General features: G+C 46.0%; 1 protein-coding gene across 3 annotated transcripts; it reads left to right on the forward strand.

Moving 5' to 3' along the window:
• Positions 1-3560: 3560 nt before the first annotated feature.
• On the forward strand, positions 3561-9306 carry BHLHA15 (basic helix-loop-helix family member a15). 3 transcript variants are annotated; one of them, XM_030577995.1, is made up of 3 exons: positions 3571-3638; positions 4268-4313; positions 7044-9306. In XM_030577995.1, exon 3 carries the CDS (start codon positions 7122-7124, stop codon positions 7647-7649), a length of 528 nt encoding a protein of 175 aa, XP_030433855.1. In that variant the 5' UTR covers positions 3571-3638; positions 4268-4313; positions 7044-7121; the 3' UTR covers positions 7650-9306. The 3 variants fall into 3 exon arrangements, with proteins under 3 accessions (XP_030433856.1, XP_030433855.1, XP_030433857.1); XM_030577996.1 differs by lacking the exon at positions 4268-4313 and having other exon boundaries at positions 3561-3638; XM_030577997.1 differs by lacking the exons at positions 3571-3638; positions 4268-4313 and adding an exon at positions 3711-3760.
• The last annotated feature ends 748 nt before the right edge of the window (positions 9307-10054 follow it).

A 10054-nucleotide genomic window follows, 5' to 3' on the forward strand; every position in this document is an offset into this window, starting at 1 on the left:
CAGAATTCCAAGGGGCGGGGGAGACTGCGGGAACTATGTGATAGCTACGGAATAGCTACCCACAGTGCAACACTCCAGAAATTGACGCTAGCCTCAGACCATGGACGCACACCACTGAATTAATGTGCTTAGTGTGGACGCATGCACTCGACTTTATACAATCTGTTTTACAAAACTGGTTTATGTAAAATCGGAATAATCCCGTAGTGTAAACGTACCCTCAGATCCCTGAGCTCTTCTGCTAGTACGTGTCACCATCATTTGAACATCACAGAACACATACCCTCTACAGGGAAGCACTGTACAGCATGGATTTAATTTGTAGTAATATCTTTTAAATTAAAATTTCTTGAAATGTGTTAACATCTAAAATCGTCACAGTGGGTTTTGCTATCATTATGTGAGGTTTAATAAAGACTACACTTGAATGTGCATGTCTTTATATAAAGAAAACAAACCCTGCTGTTATGTAGTAGGCATGGATTCCTGCTCTTTGGCACAAAGAGGTCCCAGTAGAACAGACATACTCACTGTCTTGTTGTGAAGAGGTTGCATATCATTCCTCCCTTTACAGACAAGTAACTGGGTGAGTGGCATTGGTATAAACCTCTGAGCTCCTGTTTTCCTGGTTTAGATGATGATGGAAAATATTCTAAAATGAAAAAAATAATGTAAATGAAGTGCTCAAAAATGCTTCAGTAATAAGACAATTCTTTATGCCTGGGCCTTCTAAAGCTGCCATTACCAACACCACCAAAATTGCATATAGTGAGAAGAAAGGTGGGCTCTCGTATAGGGGATTAGAAGTCACAAGACTTAGACTCTATTTCCAGCTCCTTAGCAAACTTCTTGTGTGACTTTGGAGCAAGTCAAAAAGAGCTCATGCTTCCAAAAATGGCCTTTAATTTTCAATGCTTTAGATTTTGGGTGCCCAGCTTAGGGGCACTTACATCCTGACTTTCATAGTGCTGAACACCTGCATTTCCTATTGACTTAAATTGGAGTTGCACGGTCATCACTTCCACAAACAAGGCTGTATGTGTCCCAAGTTAGCCATATCAAGTTAGAGACCTCTTCTGAAAATGTGGGCCAAAAATTCTGTATGCCTCAGTTTTCCCATCTGTAAATGGGGATAGTGCTTCCCTAGTCACAGGTCATTGAAGCTTCATGTTTGTAAAGCACTTTGATTTCCATGTGGCAGGATAGGCTCAAAGTATTTGTTGTGCTTGCAACTCTTGACTCTTCTACCTGAGCAATGTTAAAAACATGCAAGAAACTAACACTGAAAAATGGAAACAGTGCAAGAAACTTGTGAACATATTGAACAGGTGAATATATTTTAAAACAGGTGACATAATTAGCTACTAACAAGAAATCCATTATTATAACATTTGTACTTTTAAAAAATGCAACTGAAATGGAATTTTAGTGAGGATGAATTTGGCACAAAATTATAAAATTTCTGAATTTGTAGCATATGTTTAGTGAACAGCAGTATAGATTGTGTAGTGTTAAGGTGATAAACTGTTTCTGTGTTACTAATTCCACTACTTTTGTTCCTGTCTTAAGTTTAGGAAGTGACAAAACTGCCCCAAGGGGCACAATAAATAGAAATAATTCTGTTTTCATTAGGGTGACCAGATGTCCCATTTTTATAGGGACAGTCCTGTTTTGGGGACTTTTTCTTATATAGGTACCTATTACCCTCCACCCCCTGTCCTGCTTTTTCACAGTTGCTATCTGGTCACCCTAGTTTTCATAGACCTTTTGCATTGTCATGATCCTAAAATGCATGTAAAGATTTAAAAAGAAATGTTTTCAATTCTAGCCTTCTGAAAAGAAAAAACTTTGGTTACACTATACAAAGGAATATATTAATCTTTTGGTATCTGCCTTTAAGAAATGGAAAAAAACTGCACAATTACAACTTAAATTTCCTTCCATGGATTTTAACAAACTTAAATCACAGTAGGAACTTTAAGTAGGCAAAATATAATCACTCAGGTTGAAATTTGACTAGGATGTGGGAGCTTTTTCCACAGCTCTTAAAGATCCCATGGCACTTTTATCACTTTCATATCTCATGGTCCCTATCACCATAGTATCTGAACACCTCACAGTCTTACGCATTTACCACTACAACACTACTGTGAAATAGGGAAGTGCTATTCACTGTATTTTATAAATGGTAAATTGTAGCACAGAGAGCCTAGGTGACTTGCCCAAGGTGTTAGTTTGTAGTGGAATAGGGAATTGAATCCAGTTCTGTGAAGTCCTAGTAGTGCCCTATCACTCACCCATCCTTTCTCTCTAGGGCTGGATATCTGACTAGTCAAATATTGTCAAATGTCAAAAATGGTCAAATATTTTAAAGCAGTAACTTCTTAGAACAGTAACAAAAAAAAGTGTAAGACCTTATAGCCTCCAATAGGCTTAGCCTTAGATTCTTATGTCTATAAAAACAAGCTAGTTAAAAGTTATTTTAATTCAGAAAAATGCAAAACATATTGTCCTTTAAAAAAATGATGGAATAGTATCATGATGCAATCAAGAAGATAGGCCACTACCTACATCAGGGAACTCTTAGGGGAACATGACTATATTTAACCATGGACAAATAAGTCAATTGACTTGATTAGATAGGTCAGTTGACCGGCTTGCCAAGCCTGTTCCTCTTTAATGACAAGTAGTCATGATAACCTCATTTATCTGTGCTGTCTGGAAGGGTCTATCAGCACAGTGCCAACTACAATTATGTTGGAGCATTGTTCCAGTACTGACTGAGGGAAGAGTTTCTGCTTGTTGAATCGCCAGTCCTGCTTGCAACACCTTGGTATTGAACTGGAAGTCTCCCAGAATACTGACCCATCCAAAACCAGCTCAGTCGGAGTGACCAGATGGAATTGCAGCACAACGCCCAGCACCTCTTCCAACAATAAAAAAAAATCCCTCTGAAATTTTGGGAATATTAAGTTTGCACGCAGAAACTGTCCTCAGGTGAACTGACGCAATGTTTGCAGGAAAAGAGCCCTGTTTAGAGTGACCCGATGTCCCTATTGGGGGGTCCTTTTCTTACATAGGCTCCTATTACCCCCCACCCCCGTCTGATCTTTCACACTCGCTGTCTGGTCACCCTAGCTGTGCTGCACTGATGTGGGCAGCTTTCCCGCTGTTTTATTTTCCTATGACTTAGCCTGTGTTTGAACAAGTTCTCCAACATGTTACACAAACCGGCTTTTATTCGTTGGGGAGGCGGGGGGGGGGAATCTCACGCTTAAATGGGGCCGCACAATGCCGCCCTGTGTGCTGCAGGAGCGGGCGGTACCGCCCGCGCGATAAGGACCCACGTTCTCACCGCGCTGCTCAGTGGAAACCACCACCTGCCCCGCGGCTCTACGGGCCCGGCTCTGCCGCCGGGCAGCGGCCCCTCGGCCAGCCCCGCCCGCAGCTGCCGCCCCCCATTGCGGATTTGCCTGGAAGCTCCCGCTGCGCCAGGCTCCGCCTCCCGCTGGCTCCGGCACTAAAGCGACGTGTCCCAGGCCCGCCGGGCGGGCAGGCTGCGGTCACACGCGCCTCAGCCACCTGCCGCGCTGGAGCGGCTGCTGGCCCGGCGGCCCGCGCTCCACGCCGGCTCCCAGGTACGCGTGCCGGGCACCGGGCTCCCGGCGCGGTGGGGGGCTAGGGAAGGGCTCCCGCTGTCTGCAATTGCACTGACCGCTCCAAGCCCGCTGTGCCCGCCGCCTGTCCCCCTCCGCCCTCGGTAGGTCTTTCCTCCGCTCGCTCTCTCCTGTGCCTTCCCCCGCTTCCCTCCAGGCAGTTTGCTCCTTCCCCCGCTGCCCCGAGTTCCTCCTCTGCCTGCCCGCTTGCTCCCTCGCGAGCCTTCGCCTCTCCTCCCGCTCTGCAAGCTCCGAATGCCACCTCTGGCCTCCTACTCCCCCCTCCCAAGCCCCTTCTGCTCTTCCCCCTTGCATTGCCCAAGCCCCTGGCAGACCCCAAACTCCCACCAGGACTCTCCCTCATTCCCACTGTCTCCCCATCTCTTCTGGAGGTAGTGCCAAGCCTGTCAGGTTACACTATAGGGCTGTGGGCTAGAGGAGGGGAGATTTTTTGGGGGGTGGGTAGCAGATGGGTCTGAGGTGTGTAGCTGTATTTGAAAGCAACCTTCCTCCAAGCCAGTTCACCTACCCTATTGTCACCTGCTGTCCTTAGTCTATTGGCTCTACCACGCTCCATGCTCCCCTTAATCTGCCAAATTCTCTTCTCCTAGGAGTTCCGTCCTTTCCTCTGCTGACTGCCACGCCCAGTCCAGGAAGGTGGGTATCTGTCAAGGAGCAGCTGGTTGCCTTCCCAGTGGCAGTGCCTTCTGCACAGGAGGCAGGGATTTGGCTGCTTTCCTTGGTGCCTGTTTGCACTGTTCCATCCTACTTCTGATTTGCCATCTCTCCTACAGAGAGAGAAGCTCCAAGGTTTCTCCTGGCTTGGCTTTAGTTTTTCTTTTCCCCAGTATCAGCCCTGTCTCCCAGCTTTTTTCCTTAGGCGCCCATGACTCTCAGGCAGCATGGTGTGGGGCTGGTGGGTGAAACCTGAGATGCAGTCCTGTCTTGCTCCCTGGCAGCCTTGGGCTGGAGGCCCCCTAATCAAACCACTTTGTGAGGTGAGCAGAGATCCTTGGCCTGGAAACTTGAGTACCCTGTGATGAGGTATGAACCCAAAGAATGGCCAGAATAGCTGGCACAGTGCAGCTGGAATGCTGTGGATACGGAGAAGGGAGCAGCTGAGGATGTTCCTAGGTGGTGGCAGGGATGTCAGTTTTCCCAGCATCCTCAATCAGTTTTATTCTCTACTGCAAGAGGTGGAGATGTGGAGTGGTGGTGCACCTCTCCTGTCCTTCCAGGAGGGGAGTTAAGCTCTGTGCTCAGTCTCTAACAGCAGTCTGACTCTCCAGCCACTCACATTTCAATGCATCACCAGAAATATTTTTTAAGACTGGAACTAGGGGGAGTTAATGGACTCTCCCTCCCATTAATACCAATCACCAGGACAAGGAGGGCTGCTGTCAGATGGCTGCCATTGTACCAAGCATTGGCACAGAGTGGAGGTGGGAGTGCTGCTGCATCGTCTCTGTCTTATCGCTCATCCACCTGGAAGGAAGGGGCATTGCTGCACCTGTGCAGGTGCCCTGTCCCGTGGCACAGGAAGAATAGACTCTGCCATCCTGCCAGCGTTGGCTAGATTATTGACTTGGGAGGTGTAGAAATTGCTGTTCTGCTTGGTGTTGAAACTGTTGTACCCTTGCCATTAGCTGGTGAAAGAAGAGAGACTGCAACCTACTCCCCCTCCTGCACTGCTGCTATCAGTGCTGGAGGAGGTACAGCTGCCAGCATGCCAGTCTTCACTGTGCAGCAGGAACTCTGCTGTTGCTGCACCATACTGTGGGTACTGATAACGGCCAGTCTTCCTCCTCTAAATGCAGCAGTCCAAAATAGCAAGGTGGTGTCCCTGGAAGAGAGCTGGGAAGACCATCAAGGAGGAGAAGCAGTCTGAGCCTTCCACCAGTTGTGGACAAAGCTGACACAGCTGGCATTTTAAAGGCGAGACTAAAAGCAAATGACAAATAGAAGGGCATTGGCTTGTGAATGAGAAATGAATAAAAATTTGAGTTAATGACTCCTAAAAGGTATCTGGCTGGCACTGAGAGAAGGTGGGGAGGCATGTGGTGAGATTGGGAGAGCTGTGAGAGGAAGCAGGAGAGCAGCACTCAAAGGAATGAGGGGAAAGAGAAAGGGGGCATTCAGAGGAAAGCATAATGTGTTGACTTTGTGATGTGAGTGTGTGATGCTGCCCACAAACAGGACCTCTTACTCTCACAAGTTTTCCTTTAGCTCCAGTGGAAGAGACTTGCCTTTTTTGGAGCTGGATATCCAGGGTTCTAGTCCCAAACCGCTTCTGTGTGCGTGCGTGATGTTCACTGCACGTGGATGTGATTCAGCTCATAAGGAGTGGGTGCCAGGAGCTGGGAGGAAAGGGAGTTTATAACTAAGCCTTTACTGACAGTCATGCTCCTGTCATGCTTCTCGCTTTCTGGTTTGCTGAGGCCGAAGACCTCTTTTCGCTGTTGAGATCTCTAAACTGGAAACGCTAAATCTCACTCCAGCCTTTAAATCCCTTTCCTGTTTTCCCTCAGGTCAGCTCTTGCTTAAGGGAACAGACTCGGCTCACCAATGTTTGCAGTCACTTTTTTTTTTTTTTTTATATTATTCTGTTTCTAGTTGCTCATGACAGACCAAAATCTTCTCTCACTTAAACTAGTGATACCATTGTAGCCAAGAGGAGAACTTGGCCAAATGTTTCCACCGTCCATCTACCTTGTAATGCCTTATACACTGTGGTTATCAGCATTGTCACATTGTAGTCATTTAAGTTGGCCTGTGGCATGTGTGAAATGGAACTGGATTGAAAGCTACTAGGCTCTAGTGGACAGGAGCCCACATCAAACACTCATTTTGCTCCAGTTTTAGCGTGCTCATTGGCATTCTCAGCAGAGAGGCCAAGGACTGAATGAACCCGGAGAGGATATTGCCACAGAGAACTACAGTGGCTTCTCCTTCAGTTAGAGGAGAGGGGCACAAACAGAGGCCCACTGAATCAGACAAATGAGACAATGAATGTTGCCAGTTGGAAACTGAAATCCAAAGCAACTACATTATGAGCAGATGTAGTAACAGGCTCCTTCCCTCATTCTCCACCCCCCCGCCCCCCGAGTCCCACTAACATGCCTGAATCAAGATGCAAATACATCACCACCACCACCGCCCACATGCTGTGGTTAAGAGGATCCTCTCCAGGGGCTCTGCTTCCATTCACAGAGCCCAGATGGGCTGACGTTAACAATCACTAAAACTTATAAACAAAAGATCCAGCTGTTAGTTTCACAGTATTGTGCAGGTTAATGCTGGTACAAAGCAAAACGGCACAATGACTTTCCATTTGTTCTGTATGAAATGTAACGACAGCTGAAGATGTTGATGTTTATGTTTTTGCAGCATGTTGATGGCAAGTACCAGAAGATTAACTTAGTGGGAGAACAGGCTGGGTGACATTTCCCCATCATCTACTAAAACATGAAGACCAAAAGCAAAAGAACGAAGCACAGGCTTGCTGTTGACAAAGAAGCCTTTCTTGGGGAGACAACTTTGAGCAAACAGGAACCGGTAAAATGTGTGCGACGCAAAGAAAGGAGAAAAGGCGGAAACAATGAGAGTAGCAAGACCGGTACAGTCAAAGCCAAGCATTCTTGGAACAACAAAGACAGACACTTAAGGAGATTGGAAAGCAATGAACGGGAGAGGCAGAGAATGCACAAGCTCAATAATGCATTCCAGGCCTTGCGGGAGGTTATCCCTCATGTGAGAGCTGAGAACAAACTTTCTAAAATTGAGACTCTGACGCTAGCCAAAAATTACATTAAGTCACTGACTTCCACCATACTCCATATGTCCAGTGGGCATCTTCCAACTGTAGAAGGAACTGGGGCATCCAGTGGCTCCAAACTGTACCAGCATTACCAACAGCAACACGGTGATGAGGAACGCGATGAACAACTAAAAAAATACTCCACACAAATTCACAGCTTCAGACAAGGCAGCTAAAGTTAGCTACTGGCTTCAATCTCTCATCTCAATGCATTCCTGTATATTTCAGCATTTGGAGGATTAAGGAGTTATTTCCTCCTAGTGGGTTTCTTTTTTGTTTGTTTTTGGAAAGACAAATGTTTAGTGACTAGATCTCATAATTCTTGTTGAAATTATCCTAAATTGTAGGTTAGGCTTTTCAAAGAGATTAGTGATTTTGGTTGCCCGATTTGAAACACCTTCTCTGTTCTTACAGTTTTTTGTTTACCTGCTTTGTTTGTAATTTTCTTGAGGTCAGAATGTTCCTTTAATTTGTAATGAGAAATGTTTGATTGTTCAGCACCTACATTGCTTTTGCAGGGCGGGCTTTATAAACAAATTATTTTTCAGTGGGAGGGGGTTCTCTGCACTTTAGGAAAATTACTCTTTTTATAAGGTACCTTGAGTTGGGCACCCAACAGTGATGTCCTAAATCACTAGTCATTATTGAAAATACTGGCTGTAACTTTTTTCCTCCCAAGTGACACCATGTAATGGGGAAGCTTGGTGCAGGAATAATGAAATTTATGGCCCGGTACAGTATTTTGGAATGTATACAGCTATTGGAGGGACAGATCTAACTGGCCTGATATTTGGATAGCAGGACTAATTTCTTTAACCACAGTTACCTGGATTTTTTCCCTTGAATTCTTAAATATCCTGCTACTTGGCGAAGGAACAAATTTAATGACGATAGAAACGTATTTTGAGTAGCTTGATTAGTATGATCAAACAGGTATGAATACTACCTAACAAAATGGCCTTGGACCAGACCCTAAATGCCCTAAACCAGCGGTTCTCAAACTTCATTGCACCATGACCCACTTCTGACAACAAAAATTACTACACGACCCCAGGAGGGGGGATCGAAGACTGAGCCCCACTGCCTGGGCAGGGGGCGCCAAAGCTGGAGCCTAAGGGCTTCTGCCCTGGGCAGGGGAATGTAACCTTAGCCCTGTGAGGTGGGGCTCGGGTTTTGGCTTCAGCCCCTGGCAGTGGGGCTTAGGCTTCAGACTTGCTGGGGCCCACAGCCAACACTAGCCTTGGCTACCCCATTAAAATGGGGTTGTGACCCACTGTGAGCTCCCCACCCACAGTTTGAGAACCCTTGCCCTGAACTCTTTGAACTAAATGGAAAGGTTCCAGTTCATTTCAGTGTGCTTTGGCTCACGTTCCTAAAATGTAGTCCTACAACTTCACTTAAAATGCACAATAATTAATGTGATCCTTGTTGCGTTATATATATTTGAAAGTGACTTTCAACGGAAACATTAAAAGAGATTTGTTAGATTGTAAGATCTTCTAGACAGGAGCTTGTCTTTGGCTGTGTTTTGTACAGCATCCAGTCCAACGGGACCCCAGTTCCATTTGGACCCTTTGGGTGCTATTGTAATATAAATATTTAACAGTTAATTCACTTGTGATCTTTGCAAAAATGATGTGATTACAGAACAAATATTTTGTATATTTACCAGTTGGACAATGATAATCTGTGCATTTAAAATGATCTCTCTTAATAAAGCCTGCATTGTAATCAGTTAGGATTCATTCTGGGCTAGGTACTGTTAAATACAATAAATGAAACAGGAGATCTCGAAACAAGAAAAGAAACTTTTAAAAAAAATGTTGGAATAAAAACTTGCATTACTCCTAGCCCCTCTCTTCTTTGCCAGGCTAACATTTCTTTGTTTGGAAATGTTGCATGTACAGCATATGTCACGGCTGTCCCCACCTAGAGCCCTAGAGTGCTGATGTTAGCAGGCTAGTTGTGGTTATGCTGCAGAGGGGCAAGGGCAGGATTTAAGTGCTCATGCACTACATCACAGGATGTAGCTTCATGGGCCCTACCTTTGTCCCCACAGAGTAGGGTAGTGCAAGGGGGAAGCAGGCTGGTGGCTGAGTGAGGGAGAGATTGGTGGATCCTTTGCAGGGGGCGTTGAAGAGAACAGCTGCAGAGACCCCTAGAACATAAGAACGTCCATACTGGGTCAGACCAATGGTCCATTAGCCCAATATCCAGTCTTCCGGCAGTGGCCAATGCCAGGTGCTTCAGAGGGAATGAACAGAACAGCGAGTCATCAAGTGATCCATCCCCTGTTGTCCACTCCCAGTTTCTGGCAAAACAGAGGCTAGGGACACTCAGAGCATGGTGTTGCATCCCTGCCCATCCTGGCTAATAGGCACTGATGGACCTATCCTTCAGGAACTTCTCCAGTTCTTTCATTGAATCCTGTTACAGTTTTGGCCTTCACAACAGCTCCTGGCAAAGAGTTCTACAGGTTGTGTGTTGTGTGAAGAACCTGTGCAACCCAAGGTGCTCTGAGTGCAACAGGAAGCCATTCTGACCCTCATAGGTGTGTCTACACTGCTATACAGAACTTGTG

The sequence above is a fragment of the Gopherus evgoodei genome, chromosome 10, assembly GCF_007399415.2.
Source record: "Gopherus evgoodei ecotype Sinaloan lineage chromosome 10, rGopEvg1_v1.p, whole genome shotgun sequence".
Classification (NCBI taxonomy): domain Eukaryota; kingdom Metazoa; phylum Chordata; order Testudines; family Testudinidae; genus Gopherus; species Gopherus evgoodei.

Coding starts and splice junctions, on each gene's coding strand:
- BHLHA15 (XM_030577996.1), top strand. CDS start 7,122: ATGAAGACCAAAAGCAAAAGAACGAAGCACAGGCTTGCTGTTGACAAA.